At 56.0% G+C, this 26,514-nt stretch overlaps 2 protein-coding genes across 12 annotated transcripts; one reads left to right on the forward strand and one right to left on the reverse strand.

The window, feature by feature from the left end:
- Positions 1-10,708: 10,708 nt before the first annotated feature.
- On the forward strand, positions 10,709-17,961 carry FXYD3 (FXYD domain containing ion transport regulator 3). Of its 8 annotated transcripts, none has more exons than XM_027617957.2 (8): positions 10,721-11,445; positions 14,240-14,293; positions 15,418-15,453; positions 15,556-15,579; positions 16,323-16,397; positions 16,478-16,514; positions 16,814-16,851; positions 16,992-17,148. In XM_027617957.2, the coding sequence occupies exons 2-8, from the start codon at positions 14,254-14,256 to the stop codon at positions 17,009-17,011; spliced, it is 270 nt and encodes an 89-aa protein (XP_027473758.1). In that variant the 5' UTR covers positions 10,721-11,445; positions 14,240-14,253; the 3' UTR covers positions 17,012-17,148. The 8 variants fall into 8 exon arrangements, with proteins under 8 accessions (XP_027473756.1, XP_027473757.1, XP_035580923.1 ...); XM_027617958.2 differs by having other exon boundaries at positions 10,724-11,445; positions 15,421-15,453; XM_035725030.1 differs by lacking the exon at positions 16,478-16,514 and having other exon boundaries at positions 10,711-11,445; positions 16,992-17,961.
- Positions 17,962-18,075: 114 nt separating this feature from the next.
- LGI4 (leucine rich repeat LGI family member 4) lies at positions 18,076-26,429 on the reverse strand. Of its 4 annotated transcripts, XM_027617838.2 has the most exons (9): positions 25,549-26,428; positions 25,042-25,113; positions 24,748-24,819; positions 23,386-23,457; positions 23,169-23,240; positions 22,783-22,952; positions 20,521-20,685; positions 19,892-20,397; positions 18,078-19,050 (listed from the first exon to the last, which is right to left on the reverse strand). In XM_027617838.2, exons 1-9 carry the CDS (start codon positions 25,716-25,718, stop codon positions 18,736-18,738), a joined length of 1,614 nt encoding a protein of 537 aa, XP_027473639.1. In that variant the 5' UTR covers positions 25,719-26,428; the 3' UTR covers positions 18,078-18,735. The 4 variants fall into 4 exon arrangements, with proteins under 4 accessions (XP_027473642.1, XP_027473643.1, XP_027473639.1 ...); XM_027617840.2 differs by lacking the exon at positions 24,748-24,819 and having other exon boundaries at positions 18,707-19,050; positions 25,549-26,429; XM_027617841.2 differs by lacking the exons at positions 24,748-24,819; positions 25,042-25,113; positions 25,549-26,428 and adding an exon at positions 23,894-24,704 and having other exon boundaries at positions 18,076-19,050.
- Between the last annotated feature and the right edge of the window lie 85 nt (positions 26,430-26,514).

Raw genomic sequence — 26,514 nt, forward strand, 5'->3', positions numbered from 1 at the left:
GAGCTTCCATCCCCGGGGAGCTGGGGTGGGTCATCCTCCTGGCATGTGGACATGTTCACCAACCTGGTGACTCTGTGAACCCCATACTTTAGAGATTTTTATGGAGACTTCCGCATGTAGGCATGATCGATCATTAACTTGTGTTCTGGCCCCTCTCCCTTCCCCAGCAATGGGGGTGGGACTGAAAGTTCCAAGCTTCTGGTTATAATTTGGTCTTTCTGGTGACCAGAGCCATCCCGGCGCCCACCAAGCATTGACTCATAGAACAAAAGACACTCCTACCCCCTAGGAAATCTCAAGAGATTTAGGAGCTCTGTGCCGGGGAGCTGGGGTCAAGGACCAAACCTCAGACCAAAAGATACCCCTAGCACCCCCATTACTCAGGGAATGACAAGGGTTTTAGGAGCTGTGTGCCAGGAATGGGGCAGAGACAAAATATATATTTCTTAATATGTCACAGGTGCTTATTTGTATGTGAGGACTAAGAGATGCAAATTGCCTAGGACAAGGCATTTAGTTAGGGCATAAAAGGATTTGACAAATAAATAAAACAGAACTGCAAAGTCAAACCAGCTTTCTAGCAGCACCCTGCCACCCCAGGGCAGGCAAAGGTGCAATCTTTAAAAACCCAAAGTCAGGTCACATAGGTCCCATTTTAAAGCCCTCCCATGGCTCCATCTTACTCAGACTAAAACTGTGGCCTGTGTGACCCCACAAAACTGGCCCCTCTGCCCTCACATCCTCTTCCTCACTCTGTTCCAGCCACAGTGACTTCTCCATTGTTCCCCCAACACCCCAGGCAGGCTCCCACCCCAGGGCCTTTGCACTGGCTGCTCCTCTGCTTGAAACCGTCTTCCCTAAGATGCTCACATAGCTGACCCTGACTCATCATCCTTCACATGTCAGCTCAAATGTCACTTCCTCTGGGAAGCTCTCCCTGACCACCCCCATGAAAGGAGTCCCCCCCTCCTCAGTCTCTCTCTATTATAATCTCCCATTTTCTTTCCTTCAAAGTATTTGTCAGTATCCTAAATCATCTTTTCTATTAATCACTTGTTTCCTGGCTGTCTTCCTATTGACAGCATAGGGGTTCTCCAAGGGCGGGGACTTTGTTTATTTCAGTGAAAAAAAAAAAGACAAAAATCCCAGGGAGAAAGACCATAAACCAATACTCAAGCCAGCCTCGAGTATGTCAGAGGTTCGTTCTGGAGAGGAATAAGGCAGGGAAGGAGGCTAGAGAGGACAGTGGAGGCAGGGAGGCAGGGAAGATTTGGGGCAGAGGCCTGAAGGAGGTGAGAGAGGGAGTGATGTAGACACGTGAGGGAAGAATGTCCAGGCAGAGGGCAGAGCCACTGTAGAAGTCCAGAGGTTGGAACGGGGCCTGGTGTGTGGGTGGAGCAGAGTGAGCGAGGGGCTGGGTGGGTGAACATGAGGACAGAGAGGTGACAGAGGCCAATCTCTGAGGGCTGCTCAGGCCGCGGTGAGGACTTTGGATTGTATCTGAGTGTACCAGGGGAGCCATGGAAGGGTTTGAGCAAGGGTTGGATCATGGGGGCAGAAGCCAGGGGCCCCCAGGCGCTGGTGTCTGGGCAGGGCTACCTGACGCACCTGGGCGTCTGTTCTGCTCTGTGCCGGGGGAGCAGGTCCCAGATCGGCCTGCCCCTGCCTCTGGCTGGGGTCATGCGCTGGGCCTTCTCCACATCCTCAGCCAACCCAGTCCAGGTGACCTCTGGCCTCTCCGTGGCCTTTCACAAATCCCGTGCCCTCTGGGGCCTCAGTGGGGATTTTCACATGGATGTCTTGGATGATTTCACTGGGTCCAATGGTATATGCTTCTCTGATGCCCATGGCTCAGTCACGGGCTTAGCACCCTCTCCGGTGCCCACCAGACAAGGCAGCCCTATGTCGGACCTTCTGGAGACTGCCGGGCACCCACGACAGGCCCCACAGGGCCTGCAATGAGCACATGGAGCCTCTGGTCCACATGGAGAACTGTGTCCATGACCTCTGTGCCGTGGGGAGCTTGCAAGAAGTTTTGTACGCCATGCTGAGGAGCTGCACCCAGGAATGCCAGGGACATGGCCTCCCCGCACAGCCCTGGTGGCCTGCAGTGAGTGGTGTCACCATGGGGGTCCTTTCTCAAGCCCAATCTCACTGGGCGGCCCAGTACCACCTCCAGGATGTCCTCCTAGGTCAATGCCACCCAAGTTGAGTCACTGCATGCCCTGCTGGATAACTGTCCCCCTTAGGACCCTCCCAGCTGAAAATGCTTCAGTAATAATGACAGTTGGAACCGAGGACTATCAGATCAGCCAGCATAGTCTAGGTCTTGCTGCAATAACAAACCAACCTGACATGTCCGGTGGCCCAGCATGGCCAAAGATGATTCCCTCTCCTACAAATTCCACAGTATTCAGGGCATCGTTCAAGTCCACATTCCATCCTGTGATGCCACCCCTGGTAACATGTGCACCCCACTCTTCAGTCCTTCACCTCAGAAGTCACACTTCTGGCTCCTAGGACTTCGGCCAGAACTAGTCACGGTCCTGCCTATTTGCAAGGGGGGCTGGGACAGGGAAGCACGTGGGCATTTAGTGGTTGTCAGTCACTCTCCCCAGTGCATTAGCTCATTCAATCCCCATAACAATCTGCCAAAGGAAGTGTTATTATGACTTTTGTTTTATGGGTGAGGAGACTGAGGCACGGGGACATTAGGGAAGTAGTGCAAGGTCACCCGGAGAGTCAGCAGGATGTGTGTGGCTTTGATTCCTGCTGCCCTTAGGATGAAGCACAAGCCCTTGGCTGAGTACTTGACATGCATGTAGACCAGCGCCCACTCCTGACCCTTGTCTGTTGCCCTGGGCCTCTTTTTACACTTTGGATCCTGAAGGGTATGCATTTCCCACACTCTCCAGCCAGTTTCCTGCTGCCAGCCACTCCTTCTAGTCTCAGAAACCCACATGCCAGTGGGGTCAGGAATGCAAATGGCTGATGTGGGCTGGGGGAGACCAGTGTGTGTCCTGCCTGTAGGGATTGGCACTGCTCTCCCGATAATTCTTGCCAAGTGGGAATGTGGGCTCATTGGGGTCAAATAGCTTTATTCCAAATCCCAACTCTGTCACTCAGTAGTGTGTGAATTTAAGCAAGTCACTGAACATCTCTGGACCTCAGTTTCCTTATCTGTAAATGGGATGATGAAAGTCTCTCTCTCGTGAGATTGTTGCAAGGTATAAACAAGATGGCGTGGGGAAAGCAAGCTCCTGGGAACTGCTCAATTATCGGTCATTCTTTCCATTGATGAGTGATGATGACCTCGCATAGTTTCCAGCTAACTCAGGTTTTTTCAGTGAATTCAAGAAGAAAATATTGAGTATTGTAAGAGATAACACCTAGAAGGAGCAGGGCCTAGCATATAGTGGGTGCTCAGGAAATGTTATCTAAGACAATCCTTATCACCGTCATCACCACCACCATCTTCACCATCATCAACACCATCATCATCATCATCATCACCATCATCATCACCATCATCACCACCATTACCACCATCACCATCATTACCACCATCATCACCATCACCATCACCATCATTACCACCATCATCACCATCATCACCACCATCCTCACCATCACCATCATCATCACCACCATCATCACCATCATCACCATCATCACTACCATTATCACCATCACCATCAACATCAACATCATCCTCACCATCACCATCACCACCATCATCACCATCACCATCACCACCACCATCCTCACCCTCACCACCGTCACCACCACCATCACCATCATCACCACCCTCACCATCACCATCATCACTCTCACCACCACCATCATCACCACCATCACCACCATCACCACCTTCATTGTCATTATCACCATCACCACCACCACCATCATCACCACCATCACAATACCTCCTGATGATACCTCCACATTCCCTACCTTGCCCTTATGACCCGTCCTTGGCCTCCAACCTGCCCTCTACTCCCTCAGTCCTCTTCTGGTTGGAAATATTCCAGAACGGTAATGCTCGGCTAATTGTTAACTCCCATCTGTGTTCCTCCAGAGCTGGCCTGCCCTCCCTACAGCCATTATAAGCTCTGAGGCTCCCTGCCCGACAGCTGCCTGACACCATGCCAGGAGGGCTGCCACTGTGACATGGGCTTCGTGCTCAGGGGCCCTGACTGCATGCCCCTCATCTAGTGTGGCTGTTCCTTGGGTGGCAGGTACCACCTGGTCAGGGAGGTTTTTTTTGGGCTGGGGAGCACAGAGAGCAATTCTGCCACTTTCCAACCATGCCGTGCACACACTGTTCCCCCTGCTCCCACAGGCCTGGGCAGAAGTGTGGGAGCCTGAGAGGCATCTTCGGGTGTCACCCACTCTCCCCTGGCACCTGCCAGGCATCTGGGCACTCACACATCTCCACCTTCGATGGGAGGGCTCCCAGGCACCTCTGCTTCTGTCTTTGCCAAGTCCTGTGGCTTCTCTGGCTCACTGCCCCTTTTTCCAGGTGAAACTTGTGAAGGAGAGCTCGTCCTTCTCAAAGATGTCTATCCAGGCAAACGGTCTGAGATCTGTCCACAGAGAGAAAGACATGACCTGGCCAGGGTAAGCACTTATTGGCTTCTAGAGATACTTGGACTGATTAAAGCTAAGAGAAATGCTTTGGCTCAAATGAAATAAAAATCATGTGACATATCCCAGTGAAAGTGCAGTGATTCTGGGTCTACAGAATTTCTCTGTGTACTAGTTTGATTGTTATTGTTTACAAATAACAGGACACCTCACTAAAATTAACTCGAGCAAGTCAAATTTTTAGATTCATAACTGAAAATTCCAGAGGGAGATCAGGCATGATTTGATCAGGGTGCTGATTCTATTTCTCAGCATTTCTCTTGGCTTGTCCTCTCTGGTGTTAGCTTTGTCCTCCAGTTGGCTATTCCTAAGGTGGCAAAATGACTGCAATTTCCAGGTCCCAAATGTGCATTTCCCACTATTTAAAGCAAAACCCCAATCTTTTCTTCCCTCAATTACTAAGCAAAATTCCGTGCCTCACTTTGATTAGACCTCACTGGACCAATCGTTGTGGCCCAAAGATTATCTTAGCCTATCTGGTTCTACCTTCAGGAGTTGTAGGTGGGAGAAACCGCCCCCCCCCAACCCTCACAGTTGCTCATTGCAGGGAGAAGGGTAAAATGGGAGCCCACCCCATTGGGGTGGGTTCACGTTCCCAAACCAGTATTTCTTGTTGCAACAATCAAAGGATGTAAATGCCCTAGAAAACCTCCGTTCTGAGACCTGAAAATTTTATCTGGAACCCAGAGGGGTGGATGTGTTTTCCACGCCTGAGGGCCCCTGCCTACAAGAGTTCCATTGTTGGCTGTTGGAAAACACACAGCCCTGCCCCTTTCACCCCACCCCCTTCCAGGAAGGGAACCAGCTTTCAGAATTAGTCACAGGCCGCCAGCCTCCCACACAACAACCTCATTGAAGCCAAAGGGCAATGCAGCAGGGTGAGTGCTATTCTTAGCCTAATTTACAGATGGGAAAACTGAGGCCCAGAGAGGGAGACTGGCTTGCCTGAAGTCACAGAGTGAGAAAGGGGTGGAGCTAGGATGTGAACTTAGGCTCTCTGGCTCCAAGTTCCTTCCCTCTCCACCTGTGGGTTTACTTTGTACCTCCAAAGTGTGATCTACTTTGGGAGAGTAAGGTACTTGATTCGTCTGTTATGAAGCCTGGGATATAGTCACTCTCAAGAATGGTTTTCATTCAGTCACTCAACAAATATTTCTTGGGCACCTACTATATGCCAGACTCTTGTGCTTGGCACTGGGGACACAGAAGGGATGAAAGAGCTAAGGTCCCTCCCTCCTAGAGCTGACATTCCAGAGGTGAAAGAGATAATAAATATAATCAGTAAGTGTGTAATCATACACTATGTCAGGAGGTGGTAGGTGCTAATGCTACAGGGAAAAAAAGAGAGAGAGAGAGAGAGAGAATCGGGTGGGGGGAGGTTTCCAGGTGGAAGATGTAGTTTTGAATCCAATGGCCAAGGAAAGCCTCATTAAGAAGGTGATGTTTGAGCAAAGCCCTGAAGAAAGGAGGTGAGGGAGGAACCCATGTGCGCACCTGTGAGGAGAGTGTCTCCGCTAGAGGAAACGCCAAGTGGCAATGTCTGGAGGCTGGAAAGGCGCCTGCTGTGCTGGAGGACCAGCAGCGAGGCCGGTGTGGCTCGAGCGAGTGAGCAAGTGGGTGAGCGGTTGAGGGGGAGGAGATGATGACGTCAGAGAAGTGACAGGGGACCAGCCAGAGGAGTGACTTACAGGTCGTGGGTCATGGTGAGGACTTTGCTTCTGCCAGGAGAGAGGTGCAGCCAGGGGAGGGCTCTGAGCCAGCGGGGCCCTGCCCTGACTCAGGGGTTCACGGTCTCCCTCCAGCTGCAGGGCAGACAAGGGAGCAGGGAGCCTGGGAAGCAGATGCTGTGGGGTCCAGGACGGGGAAGATGCAGAACAAGCCAGGAGGCAGGCAGTGGGGGAGAAGTGGTTGGTTCTGGAAATATTTGTTGTGGTCTAATTCTCTTTTCTAACCTGCTGTCTGTTCACGGGACCCTCAAATTTATGTGGGGTCCTGTTGTCCTTTTGTCACTACCCCCCCACACACACATAAACGGGTATGGAGCCAGACGACCTGGCTTGGCATCCCAACCTTGACCCTTCATTAACTGTGCGCCTGACACTAAGTGACAGCCCCTCTGTGCCATGCTTGCCCCCACCGGGTGAGTCATGCCTGCCCAGTGCAGCCCAGTAGAGGATCATTCGTTGAAAACAGAGTGAGACAGTCAGCGATAGTTGGTAAATGACTCAGGGATGCGCAAGGGTGTGGAGTTGGTTCTGCCGGGCACGGCACCGCCTTCTTAGACACTGAGGTGCAGGGGGGAAGAGAATGGGAATGCTGGGACGTCAGCGGCCCCTCTGCCAGCAAGCTGCTGGGTCAGTGCCTCCCCACAGCCACCGGCGCCAGCCAAGCTCTTAGAACTGCAGACTCATCTCCCTGCCTCTATAGCCAGGCGGGAGGCTGCCAGCGCCCGTTCCAGCCCCAGAGCCCCAGGGGCCCCCCCGGTGGACGGGGCTGGGCAGCCAGGAGAGGGTGAGGCACCCCCAGCGGGGGAGGGCCGGAGCTGGGCACCCAGGGGTCAGGGGCGACGCAACCCATCCAAGCGAAGGAAGAGGAAGACACTGTGGGAGGGCGATAAAACAACACAAGCTTGTATCCATGAAGAAGGAAATATATACAATATTTCATATGTACCACATGCCATATACATAAATACATAATTTTTTTAAGTCCAATTAAATTCTGTTTACTTAACAATTTATCCAGTTCTGAATTTACCTTTTCCTCCATTCTTTTGCCATCGTTTTTTTTATCTCGCAGGGAATTATTTTGTGTTAAGTTTAATTTGAAATGTTTGATTCCTTTTCCGCAACTTTGCGTTTGAATTTTTGTCATGACAGGAAAGTTACGTAAAGAATACAACGAACCCAAATACCCTTCACGGAGATCCTCCGATTCTTACTATTTTGTCTCATCTGCTTTCGCTCCATCTATCTGTACCCTAGGTATTGTTTTTTTCTGAGTGTCTTGCCTCGCAGGCATCTCCTGCCCATCTTTGAGCAGGCAGGCACCGTGAAAGACTCGGTCTTCTCCACTGGTAGTTGCCCATCAAAGCCGTTTTGGGGAGGGAGTCACAAAACATGACCAAGTCTTTCCTTAATTGTGCCTTTCCCCTCACCGTGGGCAGACTCGGTATGACAGTCCTGGGGTCTTTCCTGCGTAAACCCTGCCCGATCCATCCTGGGCTGCATCCGTCCAAGGTCTGCGCTGTGATGGAGGGCCCAAAGGCGGAAGCAGGTGTGACACGGGAGGTGTCCCTGTCCCATATTCCCTCCCATGAAGCCTCAAACCAGGGGGAGATGGCCCTGCCCCTCCAGCCACTGCTGCCAAGTGGGAACATGGGCCCAGTTAGGCTGTGTCTTCCTCATAAACTAGAAATGCTGCTTAGTATGTTGGAAACATCCCAATGCTTAAATGCTGGCGACTATTAATTTTTGCAACACTTTGTGAACCAAAGGACACATGTACAATAGTTGGGTTTTGGCCCTCCTGAACATCAGAAGCAAATGGCAAAACCAAAATTAATAAATCTGAGTCAGTGACGACCTAACACCCTATGGCTTTGATTTCGTACTTCAATTTGGCATTCCTGAAAACATTGTGATGTTCAGAAGCTATCTGTGGTTTTGGTTTTTCTCATCTTGCGAGAATTCCTAGGATCCTGAGAAATCACAGCTGATCACAGCGTCAGCCGATTCTTTAGGGCCAAATGATGTCAAAAGCAAAATGAAGGGGAAATATTTCAAATGACTTTATTATCTATATAATATAATAACATGTATAACATATATTCACATACAAAAGATTATATATACATACATTTATATACAGGGAGAAAGAGAGAAGGAGAGAGACTTCAGATATGATTGAAGTCAAATAGGCCTAGAAGACACCCCAAAAGAATAGAATGCAAACAGCTGCCCCCACGACTCCTAAAAACCTTCCCCAAGTGTCAGTATGCACAACTTGGCACATCCACGTGGGGGTCTCAAATCCTGCCTCTCTGGGCCAGAAGCCCCATCCCCAGGCCAACACACACATGGATGACACATTCTGGTCCAGCCGCAGGGGGAAGTTATGGTTGGCCTGGGTTGGGTCAAAGCCCCATTAATGTCTGTATATCTAAATGCAAGGCTACCGTAATTAAAGATTCAGGAAATGAAGTTGGCAGAAGTTGGTCCCCCAGACTGAAACCAGCCCTTAGATGTAGTTTGTTGGACTTGCGTAATTTTTTAAAACTGCATATTTAAAAAAAAAAATCTAGCCAACTTTTTTTAAAGTAATCTCTGCACCCAATGTGGGGCTCAAACCCACGACCCCGAGATCAAGAGTCGCATGCCCCACCGACTGAGCCAGCCAGGAGCCCCCCGAACCAACTTTTAATATTGGGAATTCTGTACAAAGATTCAGGTTTCTGGCATCGGCTGAAAATGTAGCAGCAATTGGCTGGGATTGTGTAGAGACTATCCTTTAATTACGTTTTTTTCAAAGTTGGACATTTTCAGAATATAAAATTCAAAAGGTACAAGAGGGAGTCTCCCTCCACCCCATCCCCCAGCCTCTCATTCCTCCTCCCCACAAGCCGAGTATCCAAAGATACTTCATTCATGAACAAGTGTATGCATATACATTCTTTTCCGCCTCACAGGTGTACTTTTATACATCTTGCTTTGTCCCCGTAACAAGATGTCTGGGAGATACTTATGTCTCTGTCCACATGAGCTCACCTCAGTCGTTTTGGTAGGTGCCTTTTTTTTTTAAGATTTTATTTATTTATTTGAGAGAGAGAATGAGAGATAGAGAGCACGAGAGGGGAGAGGGTCAGAGGGAGAAGCAGACTCCCTGCTGAGCAGGGAGCCCGATGCGGGACTCGATCCCGGGACTCCAGGCTCATGACCTGAGCTGAAGGCAGTCGCTTAACCAACGGAGCCACCCAGGCGCCCCTGGTGCTTGCCTTTTAAACAGAACAATAGTTCTCCCGTTTGCCCAGTTGCCAGCACGCCTTAGGGTCTCATGCTTGCCCTGCTTCACGCATTCACAATTCTTGCCTGGCCCCTTTGGCGTCTGAGTTTGCAACCTCTGGCACAGGCAAAGGACAGCCTAGCCACGGAGCGGTCACCCCTTCTCGCTCTCTGAAGCCTGCAGTTCCCGAACTTCCCAGCAGAGGGAGAAAACACTCAACCGCCAAGAGCACCAAAGGGGTCTTCCCAGGGGCATTGTAATCTTGAAATGTCTGGGCAAGGGATGCATGCTATCTTTCCAGAGACAAAGACCCCCCCTTAGCTGGACTGGGATCCTCCCTTCCAGGCCTCGCTTAACTCTGTTTGCCTCCCCCTAAACCTCCCACTTTGAGCCCCACCCTGAGTGCCCGCTCCGCGGCTTGTAGGGACTGGCCCCTTCCTAATGGGAGCAGGGTGGGGTGGGGAGGCTTTGTCCTAGTCTAGGGCCCGGGATTGAAAAACTGCCTGAGGGAGCTACATAAAGAAAGCATGTATTTGGGCGTGCCTTCCTTGCTTCCCCATCCTTTCCTGCTAGGAAGTGGGGAGTCCTTTCTCCCTGTCCCCAGCAGACAACCCCCAGCAGTCTTGACCTCGGAAACCCCCTTTACCCATCCTGCACTCCACACTCTCCCTGGCCTGCAGCCCTCCGCCCCACCCCCGAGATGGTGTTGGGGGTCGCCTGGAGTCCAGCTGGTGGCCAGAGCAGAGCCACCCCTTTCCTGGCCCTGCCCCTCCCCATGACCCCAATCCTTCGCCAGCCACTCAAAGGCGCCTTGTTCTCCATCCAGCCCCCAGACAAAAGTCCCTCTGTCTAAAAAAGCAAAATTGGGGGGAGGGGGCACCCCAACGAGGACCATGTGGGAGCCTACACAGACCCCAGCCAGAAGGAATGCCATGAGGAGGAGGGTCCGGGGGGGGGGGGGGGGGGGGAGGGAGGGGAAGGGAGCCTCGCACAGTGCAATGATCTTATCCGGAGTGGGAGGCAGCCTCCACCCCAACGCCCACTGCATAGACCCGGGCATCTGGCTCCCAGCACCCTTGGGAAGAGCCTGAGCTAAGAAGGTTCCGCTTGATGCTCAGAAACCAGTTCCCAATCTCTCCAGGGCGTGATGGGCACGTGGGAGAGAGGTCATGGTCTAAAGCCCAACAGCCCTCACCCCTCCACTCTTACCCCTGTGCACCCCCACTCCCACCTCATGACCTTGGTCATATCAGCCTCTTCTGCTGACCCTCAAACTGTCAAGAAGCAACAAGTGGTCCGGAAGGGGACCTTAGATGTCCCACAATTGCCACCAAGACCTCCAAGAGGAACATACAATCCAAGTAAAAGAAACTAGACTATTACACCAATGCATTGCTTTTCCCCACCATTTTGCCAGGCAGAAGCTTGGCTGTTAAAGACCCCAACCTTCTTCTGTCTGAGTCCTTTTCACGGGGGCAAGAGATTGAAGAAGGCCCCCTCCCCTGATGTGAGGAGCCGAATTCCATGCTCCCTCTGGCTACCTGAGGCTGCTGTGGCCTTGGGGACCTCAGGGAGCTCCCTGCCATTAGTGGCTGGGAAGAAGGGGTGGTAACTGTCTCTTTAAGAGCAGGAATGGGGTGAGAGAGCCCCTGAGCTTTAGGGAGTCCGACTTGTTCTCTACCTGCCCAGGTTTGCCTAGGGCGTGGCAGCTGCAAATAAAGGCAGGACACAGGCTTAGCAGTCTCATTCTCTCCCTTCTCTCCCGGAACTTTCCAAGCGGCCTGGGGAGCCACACAGGTGAGCCGCAGGGGTCCCTTACCCCCAACATCCTCTTGGCTCTGCCTCCAAACTACCCTTGCCCCTCTCTCCACTGATCTCTGTTAAAGACACTAGAACTTGCTCCCTTTAAGGATCTTTTCTGGGGGGCAGGGGCGCAGGAGATTAGAGAAAGCACCTTCCATTAATGTGATTGTCCCCCATCATTCTCCCTTCAGGGGGCTGGGTGAGCTGGCTCGGATGAGCCCACAAGTGGGATTGGGGTGACTGGGTAGGTCTGGGGCGTCTGAGTGCAACAGGAACATCTGGACTGGGGGCATCTGGGTGGAGAGGGTTGGAGAGGGGTGCCTGGGTGGATGGGGGTATCTAGGTGGATCAAAGGTGGATTGAGGGTATCAGAGTGGATGGTGGGTGACTGGGCGGATTTGGGGTGTCTAGGGATTGAGGATGTATGGGTCCTGGAGACCTCTTGGAAAAGGGGATGGTGGCTTCCCGGGGAGGCTGTAAAATGGGGAGTTGGGTAGGAAATTTCAGAGACATGGGGGAGTCATTCTGCACAGGCTTGAGGGCCCTGGCTGCCATCACAGAAGAACAGAGGGGATAGCAGGGGGCAGATGGTGGAAACGGCCCTCACATAGGTGTTGGGACCGGCAGGGCGGGGAAGGAGCCCAGACGGGTGGGCAGAGCCTCCATCTGCAGGCTGTCTTCCTCTCCAAGCCTTCACACCAACGTCAGTCCCCGGGAGCAGCTCAGGAGCCCCTTCCAACAACAGCCTGGGTGGGGAAGGTGAGGGCAGATGCCCACACACCAGCTCCCAGCGGCCTGCACTGCGGGAGAGCCGGGCTGGAAATGTTGCCCCCGGGGCTGGGGCCACGGCTGAGTGATGCTGAGATCACTCGTAGGTCTCCCCTCGGCCAGGGATGCTGGGAGATGCCCTGGCGATGGGGAGTAATGGAGCCCTCGAAGCCAGGGGGACTCAGTGAATTCCACAGAAAGAGGCTTCAGAACTGGGGCTCTGGGTCCCCGGGGACAACATACAGCATTAAGCTGAGTTAGCAGGGGCTATGGGGCTGTGATAGCAACATGGGGTAACCACAGCTTCATCAAGCTGCAGAGATTATATGAGTGAATAAGTGCAAAGAACTGTGACCAGTGCCTGGCAAGAGGTAAACGCTCATTGGGCACTAGCTCTTATAACTGGGGTATCATCTTGGGGTAACAAAGCCTCACGAGGCAGCTTTAGACAATAGGTGGTCCTTCTCCAGACCTGCGCCTGGAACCACCGGGCTGTCCTGCCCACACACCCACTCCAGCTCTTCTCCCCAAATCTGTGGGGTCCTGAATGCCTTAGTAATGCTCCCCAAAGCTCTAGGCCCCCTTCCTGCAAGAAATGGATGCATTTGAGTCCACCATGTGGGATTAACAACTGAGAGGTTGCCCAGGACCTGAATGGGCACAGGGAGAGGGAGGAGTCTGTGAGAACATGCAAGAAACAGAAAGGAACGCGGGGTGGGTGTGACAGGGAGGGTGCGGAGAGAGACGGGGTCACCGTCTTCCGCGGTGGAGAGCAGTCGGGTGACAGAGCAGGGAATGTCGAATGGCTTAGTGAGGGCACGTGCTGTGCCATGGGGGGGTGTGACATGGGCAAAGACACAGCAAGGGCATTGGCCAGTGCCCAGCACAGGGTCGGGCGGAGGACAGGCCAGCTCTTGCTGTCAACATCTTGACAGTGTGTGCTGGTGGCAGTGGGGCAGGGGCTGGGGGAGGGCCGGGGACACACAGAGACAGGGGCTTATCTCAGGCACTCGGGATGGGGGGAGGGTGGGCTGATACCAGACCAGGAAGGAGATGGAGGGGTTCTTCTTGCTGGACAGGCCTATCTGGGGAAAGAGGAAATAATGGCTTCCAGGAGGAGCTTGGCAGGAGCAGGGGCAGATGCGGGGGCAAGGGCTAGGCCAGGGGTAGGGGTAGGGGGCTGGGGTAGGGACGGGGCAGAGGTAGGGGCTGGGGTAGAGGCAGGGGCAGGGGTAGGGGTAGGGGGTTGGGGCAGGGGTAGGGACAGGGGCTGGGGCAGGGGCAGGGGTAGGGGTAGGGGGTTGGGACAGGGGCTGGGGCAGGGGCAGAGGCAGGGCAGAAACGAGGGGTTGCGGGGGTCAGAAGTTGGGGCTAGGGCTGCAGCCCAGTGACTCCTCCCTGCTCTGGCCCCCGAGCCCTGCCCCAGCCTCTAGTTCTCTCCTCCCCACACCCTGCTCTGAGCAGCCTGAGGAGCCAGTCTGAGGTCTGCAGAGTCTGGGCAGGGCGGGCAGGCTCTGAGCTGTCTCCAAGAGACACACCCGAGAACCCGGGCCTCCTGCCACCTGGCTCCCTCCATCCCCTTTCCCAAAACACCCCGAGGCCCTGAGAGTCCTGAGCGACAAAGAGCCACTGCAGAACCAGGCTGCTTTAAATCCTACTCTCTGACGTGGTGACCTTTTGCACCCATTTTCAGCTTTCAGAGCCTGTTTCCCCATCTGTAAGCTGGGGCTAACAGCAGGTAGCACCTCCCTCATTTTGTCGCCAGGGCCATTCACGTAAAGCCCCAAGTCTGTGTCGAGTGAGTGATTCCTGTGACTCCTCTCCAAGTCTGCGTTGTCACCCCCCCACACACACACTTGGCGGCTCCTTCTCATCTCCCAGCCAGGCCTCTCTCTGCCCTGGGGCAAGCTGTGTATCCTGGGCAGGAGCAGAGTGGGAGAGGATGGGAACCCAGAGGCACCGGTCTGGCACCGCCAGGCCCGCTAAAGCTGGACCCTCCCCACCCACCCCTACCTTTCAGGCCAGCTGGCTGACATGCAAGAGGTGACACTGAGCCTGTTCATCCTCCTGGCAGGTGAGTGCCTGTGTCCCGTAATGCCTTTTCCCCAGACCCCTCCACTGAGTGGTGGCCCAGCCGCACATGTCTCTCTCTCTCTCTCTCGTGCTTTCCGCCTCCCCTGTGCGGCGGTGACTACCTGGACGGCATCTCCTTGAGGGTCACAAGTGTCGCCCTTCTGGTTTCAAGGTGCACACACAAAGACAGGACCCCTTACAGCAGCGTCTCACACAGCTAGTCACCCCCTTGAGGTGTCCTTGATGAGAGGGCTCAGGCCCAGGGCTGTGTCTTCATCACCTCCCTAGCACTGTATTACGAGAGGTAACTGGGAGCTTCGCGGAGGCAGCAGTTATGCAAATCCTTTGTACCTCAGTTTCCCCAGCTGTAAAAATACGGACAATACTAGTAAGTACTTAGTAGTCCCTGCGAGGATTGCACAAGTTAGTATTTGAAAAGTGGTTAGAAAAGGGCCAGGTACAGACTAAGCACTATTTGCTTGTGCTTTAAATATAATTAAAACTTATTAATCGCCCTTTAACAAACAAAGAACAGAGCTTAGGCCCAGACCTCAGGTAGCCCACTGCTTCTGGCCAGAATGTAATCCTAATCCTTTGCTTTTATTGTATGGTTTTGTTTTGTTTTGTTTTGTTTTTATGCCTTACATCAGGCAAGGCTGGCATTCCATTCAGGGTAGTGAGACAGAGCTGCATTTTTAAAGACCGTGTATTAAGTTTATAGCTAGTAATTTGCTCTGAAAGAAAGCGGTGAGCAAATACCAGAACCGGTGGGGTGTGGACGAGGCTCTGAGAATGACTGAGAACTGGTACCATCTGTCATCTTGCCAAGAATGTTGTTCGGTTTCTGCAGGAGGGAGGATTAGCCAGGTGTCTGGAAACATCAGGCCGAAGAGTCGTCCCGAGCCACCCAGATTAAAACCTATTTCGGGAGGCAAAATGCGGGCGGGCCCGTGGGGCTCACAGGTGTGGGGCAGCGGGGGATGGCCACACCTCCAGGTTTGGGGCTGGATCCCGGTGCCCTCAGGAGGCGGGGACCAGTCCACTGGGGGCCCCTGAAGCTCTGTGGCCCTGCCGGCCGGCTTTGCTGAGGCCAGCACGCCATCTCCCTCTTCCTGCTTCTCCCAGCAGGCCTGCCTGCCTTGGACGCCAACGACCCAGAAGGTGAGTCCGACTCCTCCATCACGCGCACCCCCAAAGTCTCCCCCGCACCCTTGCCTCCTGGCCGTTGTCCTGGATTCACATGCTTTTTTCCTTTCTTTGCAGATAAAAACAGTCCTTTCTACTATGGTGAGAGCTTGTGTCCCTCTTTGGCCGCGCCCCACCCGCACCCCCTGCTGCCATTCTGTGTCAGGGTTCCCACACGGCTTGGGTGGGGGTCCGATGTGGGCGAAACAGGGGCGAGGATAGGAAGGGGCAAGGATGGGGAGACATTGAACAGTCATCACAGCGGAATAAAGGAACGAGCCACGCCGGTCTGGCCCCTGGACAGGTTCTCTTCCGGCAGGATAGGTGCACACAGGAAGCCGGGACAGTTCCCAAGAAGCCGTTGTTATGGTTCAAATCAGCTGCTGGGAGGAGGCTCGCTTTGCAAAAACTGCCCGGAGGAACGGAGCTATTGGGTGGCCTTCTTGCTGGCGCTCAGACACAGCAAACACGCTCCAAACCCCCGGACCTTTATACCTTCCGATCCCCCTGCCACGGCCCCCCTGCACCCACTCGGGGCTCTGCTCAGAGAGGCCTTCCCTGACCAGTCTCTCTAAAAGAGCTGCCCTCTGACTTTTTGTTCCCTGGCTCTGCTTATTTGTCTTCAGAATGCTTATCTCCACCTGACCTTCCACCAAACCTCTTATCGCTTGTTTGTGTGTAAAGGAGAAAGCACAGGAGGGCTGGGGGGCTGTCTGTTCTCTCAGCTCTGTATCCCCAGCTCCCTGCCCATCATAAGGTGCCCGATACCTACCTGTCGAATAGATGGAGGTTTGGACGGGGAGGACACAGGCAGGCACTGATGGCCTCATCTGGGTTTCTCCTAGACTGGCGCAGACTCCGGATCGGCGGGCTCGTCTGCGCCGCGGTTCTGTGCACCATCGGCATCATCGTCCTCATGAGTGAGTGGGGACACTGGTGGCTGAGCTGGTAGGGCAGGGCTGTGGGTCCCCTCCCCCAACCATCCCCTCTCCCCTGACAGGTGGGAAATGCAAATGCAAGTTCAGCCAGAAACCCAGGTAAGATGGGTTCCCTGTGTGCCTGCCTCCTACCGAACAGACACCTTTCACTGGTGAAAGAGCTAAATCTCGCAGAAAGAGGCCTCCCGGTTCTGCCGCGGAGAATTCCTGCCACTGAGATTTCCCAGGTTTATTCTTCAGAGCTGATAATCTTCAGGGGGTCCCAAATCCTGAAAAGCTTTGGTCCCATTCCAGGAAAAATAGCCAGGAAGCTCTGTCAGGGCAAGCTGAGAATCTTCTAGCCTTGAGGGAGAGGACAAGGGGGATGGGCACACATCTCACCACTTTTCCCTCCCTAGCCACCATCCAGGGGACGCCCCACCTCTCATCACCACAGGTAAGCCAGGAACAGAATGGGGATGCAGGGAACACGGGGTGTGAGGGGTGGGCGCGTGCAAGTGTGCATGCCTGTGTGTGCACGCGCCTGGGGGAGAAAACTTCATCCGCTCCCACAAGCTGACCCATCATCTCTCCCAGGCTCTGCCCAGAACTGTTGAGGACGGATCAGCCGAAAGGACACAGAGGTCCCTTCTCTTCCTCCAAGGAGCTCTGCACAGGAGTCCGGATTCCAGGATGGAATTCTCCCTCCTCCCCTCAGAGCACCTTGCCAGGGCCTCACTTTACCTCTCACTGGAGGGGTCTTTTTGTTCAATTTTTTTTTTTTTTCTAAACATGGATCTTGCCTCCTTATTCTTCTTCTAAAAACTGATTGCCTCAAGACTCCCTATGTGTACATCAGGGTGGGCTTTTGAGGACTAGAAGGTGGATACACACTGGCAGCTGACACAGAAGCCGGCAGCTGAATCTCTGTTGGGAAAAGCCCCAGGCCTGCTGGGTGGCCTGAGGTCCGCCCTCTGCCTCCAAGGCTAGGGGGACCACAAGTGCAATTTTTAAAATTTTCTAGTAGCCAAATGGCGGACACTTCGGGGAGTGAAAGAGAGCTCTAACCAGATGGAATGCCGGGACATTCGAGGGGACACTGAGACCATCCCAGGGAAGCAAGGACGTGGATCTTCCTACCATGATATGAGTAGTCAGATAGATTATGATTTCAGTAGTCAGACCCCATGACTCTCCCACTTACCCCGAGACCCCACTTTATTATAGAAAACCCTTCCTAATACCCAACTGTCCTTGTGAGACCTTCAAATAATTCCACAGGACACTCCTAATTATATAGAGTGGCCACATGGTGTGAGAACCTCTAAGGAGCCTCAAACTCCATTGAGACTCCCCAGTACCCTGTAAGATCTCCAAAATGCCCCCAAGGGCCACCCCGTAAAATGCCTAAAACCCTTTAATTAAAGCACCCAAAACTATCTCCTACAATGCCCTGAGACATGACCCCAAGAAGAGACCCATAATAAACCAGCGACTTGTCCCCTAATAATGCCTTTATATCCCTCGAACATCCCATGAGCCGCCCCCCGCCACCCGCCGCCAATCCATGAGCCCACACTCATGGGGCAAGCGAAAGCGCACCAGGGCAGCCAAAATGCACCTCCCTGTAATACTGCTCCTGGGACACCACTCCTCCCCCCATGTCACTCATGAAACACCCTCAACATCGAGCGGGACAGGTGCACAGCGCGTTTATTGAGCTCATACACTTTCCGTCCTCTCCCCTGACCCTCACTGGAGACGCGCAGCCGGGGCTCCCCGCAACAGCTCCTGCTCGCCCACCTGTTTCCCGCGCACGCGCAAGAGGGCCACCACACTGGGCTTCCGCCTGGGCTGCAGGCATGCGCACAAGCAGCAGAGGAAGTTAGCAAGCCCGGCAGGGAGGCCGGCCCAGCGACTGATGACGTCACGGAGGCGGGCGCTAAAAGCGATTGGCCGATGGAGTTTAGAGGGACGGGGGAGCTATCTCTTCCTCAGTACTTTCACAGGGAGCAGGAGGGGTGGGAGTGGGTTGAGGGGGGCACTTCCAGACCTCACGGAGTTCTGCACATTACCCCCATCATGACTTCTGTATCCCGGCTCCTTGCAAGTGCCCCAGCCCGAGCCCCCAAGTCATCCTTAGTCAGGGCATGTGCCCCTAGCCGAGATGTTGCTTATGACTTGAAGGACAGCTCTTGCCTTGAGCTTGGCCTGTGGTCAGTACCTCACAGGGACCATCAGCCAGAGTAGGGCCAGGAGCCCAAGTGGGTGTCCAGCGGCCTGGGCCTCCCTGGGCCACTGCCCCCTTCCCTCCAAGCCATAGCCAAGGTCCCGTGGGGTCTCAGGCACTGAGGTCTAACTCGTGATGCTGGTAGATCTGTGTGGGGCCCTTGAAGCAAGCAGCGAAGAGGAAGCGTCTGCCGGCCAAGGTGATGGGGGCAAAGGCACGAGGGGCCACCAGGGCTGGGGGTCCCAGCTCCTGCAGAGGCTCCAGGAGCCCCTTGTCAGGCTCAAAGCGGAAGACCTGGCTGAAGGCGAAGTCACTGCCCAGGATGGCCAGCTGGTCCCTGGCGATGAGCAGTGGCTGAAAGACGTGGGCACCACGTGAGGGAAGCTGCTGCAGCGGGCGGAACATGGAGCCATCCCAGCGCATGACCTGTGAAGTGTGGCGACTAGTTAGGGCCTGGGGTCCAGGAGGGCCAGGCCTGCCGGTAGTCCTCTGGGCTTCAGAGCACCTGGAACAGCTTGGAGACAGGCCTGTAGGTCCCCAAATGCCTGCAGCTTTCCTGCCTTCATACCTGTCACCATCCTGCTGCCCAGGCCCCAGACTTGAAGTCATTCTTGGCTCTTCTCTCTCCCTCACACTCCACATGGAATCAGTCAGTTTTACCTACAGTGGTATCTGTTTGTCCCATCTCCTCTGGCCGCACTCTGCCCAGCCACAGTCACCTCCCTCCGGGACGGTAGGCTCTGCCCTGGGCTCCCCCACTCCCATCCCTGCACCCACAGTCTGCTCCCCACACACATGACCCGTGAACACCTGAGTCAGACCACTGCCTTCTAGGCTCAGAGCACTCCGCTTGGCTGTTCCTCACCCCAGAATAAGAATGCTGGTGGGGGTGGGCCGTCAGCCTTGGGGTCCAGAGTGTGGTGGCTGTGGCCAAATGTAAGTCTCAGAGTGTGTCAGAGTTACAGAGCTGGAGGGTGGGGCCCAGTGTCAGTGTTGAGGGGATAGGAAGTGGCTTATGGTCAGCCAGCCTGGAGGAGTCACAGTGGTCTTGGGGTCAGTGGAGGGGTGGCCAGAGTTCAAAGATCAGTACATTAGGTGGGGTCAGAGCTCGAAGGTCAGCCTGTGAGGTCAGGTCAGAGTGTAGAGGCCCGTGTGCAAAGGTGGGGTCAGCGCTGAAAGACCAGCCCACACGAGGGGGGAGTCTGCGGCAGGTCAGTCTGGCTTGTGGCCTCCACCGCCTGCCCCACCTGACTGGGCCGGGCCTCACCATGGAGTCCCCGATGTAACGCGTCAGGCACAGGAACACATCCCCACCAGCCTGGAAATGGCGTGTGGCATAGACGTCCTCGGCCTCGGGGATGTCCGTGCGCCTCTCGAAGCGGCCCCCGAGCCAGTGGAAGAGCACGGGCCGCTGGGAGGCGGAGGCCAGCAGCAGATGGGGCCGGCCGTCCAGCTCCAGGGCCTCGGCGTCCGTGTCCCGGTGCCAGGCGTGCAGGCTCTGGCGGGGGTAGAAGCCGGGCCCGTCCTGGCACAGCAGCGTGGTGCTGCCTGCCTTGGAGGCGTCGGCCACCACGAAGCAGGGCCGCCCGTCCAGCCACAGGAGCTCGGCATCGTTGGGCCGCAGCAGCCGCCGTGGGGCCAGGGCCTGCGTGGGGGCCAGGCGCAGGCCGGGGCTGGGCCGGGCCCACAGCTGCGAGCCCCCCCACAGGCGGGCGGCCAGCATGAAGAGGCGCGGGCCCAGCACCAGCGGCTTGCAGGACACCACCGAGGGCGCTGTGTGTGGGGGGGGGGGTCGGGGAGCCGGAGGGCAGGTTAGGCCGCGGGGCAGGTAAGGTCCACCAGGCAGGCTCTTGGGCAGGCAGGGGGATGGAAAGTCGGGGCGGGGGGAGGGCTCACCGGACAGCTCTTCCTCAGGCCGGAAGCGCTGCAGGCTGTAGTCCCAGGTGAGGATCAGGCAGCGGCCCGCAAAAGGCTGTGCCAGGACGACATGGGGCTCCCCCTGGTAGGAGAAAGACTCCACGCCCAGCGCCGACTCCCCAACCATCTGGAACCAGGACAGCTCTGGGGGGCGGCAGGAGAGAGTCAGGCAGGCACGAGGGAACCCCGCGGGCCCTCATCACTGAGCCTCGGTTTGCACATCTCTGAAATGAGGACCATCGTGGTGTGCACCTCACAGGGACACGGAGTGGAATCTTTTCATCGATAGATGAATTAAGTCACAACAACAGGGGAATGCTTTATTTTCTGAGCCGCATGACATCATCAAATCATTGCTAGATGCAACGTATTTCTTAATTCATTTGACGTCACAAGATCCCCGTGAGGGACGTTTCATTCTATCCATTCTACAGATGAAAAAGCTATCCCATCTTCCACGAACGAGGATTGGGGCACAGAGCTGCCCACCATGTGATCCCAGCACCTCCCTCCTGAACTTAGGTACGGCCTTGTCCAGGCCAAGTTCGCCGTGGAGAAAGAGCAAAGTGCTGAGGGTAATGCTCGCCTCGTTTGTTTGACAATGGCTCATCCTGGACCTGGTCTCTTTCCCCTTCTCCCCATGGCCTGGCAGGTGGACGTGCCACGACTCCGTTTCAACCATGAAAACCAGGACAACACCCAGGGGCTGCCCCACCCGCCTGGACTGCTCGCCTCAGACCCTTCTGTCTTCCTTGAGTCACGGGATTCTGAGCCTCTTGGTTATGGCCTCTTAGCTTTTATGGAAATGATGCACCAAGGTTGCCCAGCTTGGGTGGAGGAGCCGGGTGTAGACTCCAGGTTATAATACTTTACTCTATGTGCCAGGCCCTGTTTCCAGGCACCGGAGTTGAAGCAACGAACTGAGCCACCAAGGATGCCCACCCAAAGCTGGATCTTTGAGAAATGGCCATCATATCATCACCCTCCGCCTTTCCCCATGCCTTGGGCTCTGGGAGGGCTCTGCTCGAAACCCTCCATGGCTTCCCACGGCCCTCAGGGAAAAATCCACTCTATTCTCTGTAGCTTTCAAAGTCCTACACAGTGAGGCCTTTGCTGACTTGGACCTCACCTGTGTCCTTCCCTTCACTCACACCCCCGAGACACTGCCTGCCTTTGACCTGCAAGCAGGACAGACTCTCTGCTGCCTCAGGACCCTGCACACGCTGTCCCCTCTCTCCAGAGGGCTCTTCCTTCTGTACTTCACTGAGCTACATCTGGATGTAAAGCCACCTCTTCAGAGAAGCCTTCTCCAACGCCCCATGGAAGGTAGGACCACCCTGCCACCGTAATCTCCCTCATGGCTCCCTGTGTTTATCACAACGTGTAGCATACTTTTGTTTCTGCAACATTTTATTCAATGTCTACGTCCTCACCCGCCAGAGCTCTGAGGGCAGGGCCCATTGCTGTCTGGGTTGCCACAGTGTGCCGACTGCCTCTCACAGGGCCGGACACAGAGTGGCCCTCAGTGACTGTGGGACAGCTGAATAAAGAGTGACCCTTACGTTAAATTCTCTGGTTCTATGAGTCCCACAAACCCAAAACACGACTTACACTTAGATGCTGGCAAGAATTGATTATTACATTAATAGCCTTACCCACTCCTTCAGGAAGCCCTCCCTGGCCCTCCCGCTGTGCCTGGCCCTCGCTCTGGCTCGGGGCGCCCACAGCTCAGTAGGCTTCCCCCACCCCAGTCCTGACCACTCCGGGCTCTCACCCTCCACCTTTCCCCGTGCCTTGGGCTGTGGGAGGGGCAAGAGCCAGGGCCATCCTCATCACCGCTGTGCCTCTTGCCCTGCCCAGGGCCCATAAAGGCACCAAAATGTATTTATGGGAAAGCAACGTGATCATAGCAAGTATTTTTAAAAGGTCATTTTTATATTAATAACAACCACCAGAATGCACATTTATGAAGGCCTCCCATCCAAGGCTCGGCACCACATGCGGGCGTGGATGCATCACTGAATTCTCGCTGCAATCCTATGGCACGGTTTATTACCTCCATTTTACAGATGAGGAAACTGAGGCTCAGGGAGCTGATGCTCATGCTCAGGGGCTCACAAGCTGGGAAACAGCAGAGCAGGGAGCGAGGTGAGCCCTTCAGCCCTGGGAGCCATTCCCCTGCTCTCCCACCTTCTTCTGGGACCCCTGCGGCCCCTCCCACCCTGCCGGGAAAGCCCCCACCTATGGCTCTGCACTTGAACGTCTTGGGGTCGAGGTGGCGGAGCTGCCTGTGGGCCAGAGCAGTGGGGCCGGCGCAGGCCCCAGTCCCCACGCTGGCATTCACGGCGGGCATCCACTGCAGGAGCCAGAGGACGCGGCAGTCACACTGGAACGGGTTCCCGCGGAGGTCCCTGGGGCAAGAGGCCGGGGAGGGGCTGCGACCTGGCTTCCACCCCCCTGGAGGCCACGTTCCCCGCCCCCCACCCCAGGCAAGGGTTCGGGATGGGGCCTACGGAGGAACCACTGCCACCATACTTCTCTGTGTCACCAAAAGTGGGCAGAGCACTCCCCTTCCCCCTCAAACAGCCCCCAGCTCCCCTGACCCACCCAGCCCCCTTGAGCCTCACACATGAGTTAGGGTCTCCAGGCCTCGGAACAGGAATCTGGGGAGGGTCTCGAGATTATTATTGGCCAGGCTCCTGGTGGAAGGAGAGAAGGAGGAGGAGCCATCACCAGCGACCCGGATCCCCTGTGTCCCTGGGTGATGGGGTTTGGGGGTGGGCGGCTGTCAGGGCGGGCTGGTGAGGCGGAAGGGAGGGGTGAGGCCTTGGGGGAGGCACGCACAGATGTGTGAGGGAGCGGAGTCCTCTGAGAGCGTTCTTAGAGATGGAGCCAATCTCATTGTCCTCAATGAAGCTGTGGAGGGAAGGGGGGTGAGGGGGAGGCCCTCGGTTCCCTGCTATGCCCCGCCCCCCGCCGGCGCCGCTTGGGGAAACTCACCCCATTTAAGCCATAGGCCACTGGAATGTGCTGAAGCCTCCCCAGAAACCTGTCCTCCCCAAGGTTCCGGGCGATCATCCCAGGAGGCAGGAACCTAACCCCGTGCTCACTGCCAGCCTCACAGTGAACTCTGCCGGCTCACCGACCCCAGCACTAGCTTCGATGTCATCACCCACACCTCCGCCATCATCCATCATGACCCACCCCCGTGCCTCCATCACCATCCCCCACCCCGGTGCCAACAGCATGGCTGAGACTATGGTCAAAGCCAAGCTGTGCCACCACCACCACTGACCCCGGCACCGCCACCCACTCCCGTCACCCACACCAACGCATTGTCACCAAGCCTCACCCAGCACTACTGGGAAGCATCACCAACAACACAGCCTCCATGACAACCCCGACAGGACTGCCACCATCGTCACCGACGCCGCCACCGTCACCAAAAGCACGCGGACCAGCATTGGCAATACTAACATCGCCAGGACGCCCCGCACTCCCTTCTTCACCCACCACCGGCACGGCTGCTGCCACAACTCCCGTTCACAGCTACACCTCCAGCACCACCACCAAACCCAGTACCAGCCGCCGTGCCCTCCCAGCAATGCCAACGCTGGGATTAACAACGCCCACAACAGCGACGGCACCAACACCAGCCCCTCAGACCTCGTCATCGGTATCGCCCCCAGCACCGGCGCCATTGGGGCTGCCATTTTGACCCACGTCACCCCCGCGTCATCATCCTCAGTACCGCCACTGCTTCCCGGGGAGCCGCAGCGACAGGGTCCCCATCAACACCATGGTCACCAATGCCGACACAACCACCCCCATCACCCCCGTCACCACCTCAGAGTTGTCTCCTGTTCATACGAAACATTTTCTTGTCTCTAGCCTCTTTGGCCTCTCCCTGGGCTCCCCTAAGTCAGGGAAGGCCAGAAATAGTCTTGGGTGGTCCAGGTCCTTTGTGGCTTTTGAGGCACAGAGAGGGGAGGTGAGCAGGCTGAGATCACACAGCTGAGCAGGAGCCCTGACCCCACCCGAGACACCAGGCCTCTTGCCCCTCCAGGAGGGACCTTCATCCAGACACCCCCCCACCCCTCAACGTTCCAATGAGCCCCTACCTCCCTCTACTGTCGGAGCCACAGGTGGGTCCCTGCTTCCTCTCCCGAGCCCCCACCCCAGCCGCCATCCCCTGGCCTCACTCACAGGTACTGCAGGTGGGACAGGCCCGCAAATGCATCGTCCTCAATCACAGAGAAGGAGTTGGATGTGAAGAGGCTGACAAGGGAGCAAGAAAGCCATTTTTCCAGAATTGCTGCCCCCTCTTTGACATGTTAACGTTGTCCCCCCAACCCTCATGCGCATGGTCTCACACAGGTACACGCGATGCTTTCGCAGACATGCGCAAACACACATGTCAGCACGCACCCCCCACGCACCGGTGCGAACACCCCCCCCACTCCCTCGAGCTAGCTGTCGGCTCAGCTGGGCCCCACTCACAGCAGGTGCAGTGTGGGCACCCTCAGGAAGCTGCCGGCCTTCAGCTGGGTGACTCCAGTCCTAACGAGTGAGCTGGGGACGTGGGCAGTGGTGGGTGAGGAGGAAATCACCCCAACACCCCGGTCCCGCCCCAGAGCCGTCTCCTGCCTGGGGGACCCTGGCATGCTGCCCCAACCCCGGATGTCTTTCCTTTCCATCCTAGGGAAACAGCCACTTGGCAAGGATCCTGGCAACATTCAGCTTCCCACCCCCCGACCGCCCACGGCCGTCCCTTCCCCCCCCCCCCCCCCCGGGCCCCAAATGCTGCCCTGGGCTTTGGAGTCTCCCTTCAGCTCCTGTCCAAATCCCAGCAGCTCCCTTTGAGGCATCCCAACATCCTTCGCTGCCCACCTCCCAAGATCCTAAAGGGTTCCTGCTTCCTCGGGGGCCCCGGCACCCTGCCCCCAGCCCCCAGCCCCCAGGGCCCCAGGACACCCATCCTCACCCTCAGGAGGGCCTGACACTCACAGTGACAGCAGGGTCGGGGAGAAGCTCTCGGGCAGGTCCGGAGAGCCCTCACACAGGGCACTATCCTTGGAGCAGGAGCAGCTCAGAGGACACTTTCCCTTTGGTGGTCTCCAGGCCACCCCCACGCCGGCTCCAGCCAGCAGCAGTAGAAGCACGCCCGCCCCTCCCATGCCCCTCACCCCTGCGGCTTCTCTCTGCCCACCCAGCTCAGCGGGCTGGGGCCGCTACATCTGCTGCACCAGGCGACCCTCCATCGCGCCAGCTGGCACACTCTGTGCCGGCTTGTCTCTCCTTTCTCTGTCTCTCTTTCAGCCTCCCTCTCTTGTCCAATTTTCTATTTCTCTTTCCTTTTCTTGTCTCTCTCTCTTTTTGTGTTTCTGACTCAGTGAGTTAGCTTCCCACTCTCTGTCTTTATTTCCGTCTGTCTCTCTGTCTCTGTTTCTCTCTGTCTCTGTTTCTGTCCTCAATCTCTGTTGGCGCGCGCGCGCGCGCGTGTGTGTGCGTGTGTGCGTGCGTGTGTGTGTGTGTGTGTGCGCGCGCGCGCGCCCGCGTGTCCCGCTGTCTGGTGTCTTTATTTCTCACCACCCTTTCCAGTTCCCTGTTCTTCCCCTCCTCCCACGCCCCTTCTCCTTGGAGGTTTGGGAAAGGGACTCACTGGGCACTGGGTGCGCCCGGCAATGCAGCCTAAGAAGGAGGAGGGGGTCAGAGGCCGTAGAAGAGCAGCCCTAACGAAGGGACTGGATGGCCCCATGGGAGGGGAGGGGCCACAAAGGGCCGGAGCTGCCCTGACCCCTCTCAGCCAGCCCCCTCCCCAGATTCTCCACTCCACCCCACTCGGAGTGTGAGGAGGATGTCACCAGGGTGGGGACCGGATGGTTCGGCAGGCGGAGGGGCTGGGAGGAGAGACCACTGGGGGGCTGGAGCCATCCTGGCCACGCCCAGCCAGCCCCCTCCCCGGGCTCCCAG

This window comes from Zalophus californianus, chromosome 17, assembly GCF_009762305.2.
Source record: "Zalophus californianus isolate mZalCal1 chromosome 17, mZalCal1.pri.v2, whole genome shotgun sequence".
In the NCBI taxonomy this organism is placed as follows: Eukaryota; Metazoa; Chordata; class Mammalia; order Carnivora; family Otariidae; genus Zalophus; species Zalophus californianus.

What these genes read in the sequence shown, in the direction of transcription:
- FXYD3 (XM_035725030.1), top strand. Translation starts at nt 14,254, where the DNA reads ATGCAAGAGGTGACACTGAGCCTGTTCATCCTCCTGGCAG. An exon ending in CCTGTTCATCCTCCTGGCAG is followed by an intron (nt 14,294 to 15,417) that starts GTGAGTGCCTGT and finishes TGCTTCTCCCAG; the next exon opens with CAGGCCTGCCTGCCTTGGAC. An exon ending in AAACAGTCCTTTCTACTATG is followed by an intron (nt 15,580 to 16,322) that starts GTGAGAGCTTGT and finishes GGTTTCTCCTAG; the next exon opens with ACTGGCGCAGACTCCGGATC.
- LGI4 (XM_027617838.2), bottom strand. Translation starts at nt 25,718, where the DNA reads ATGGGAGGGGCGGGCGTGCTTCTACTGCTGCTGGCTGGAGCCGGCGTG. An exon ending in CTGGAGACCCTAACTCATGT is followed by an intron (nt 22,953 to 23,168) that starts GTGAGGCTCAAG and finishes CTCTTGCCCCAG; the next exon opens with GGACCTCCGCGGGAACCCGT. An exon ending in GTTCAAGTGCAGAGCCATAG is followed by an intron (nt 20,686 to 22,782) that starts GTGGGGGCTTTC and finishes GCCGCCCCCCAG; the next exon opens with AGCTGTCCTGGTTCCAGATG.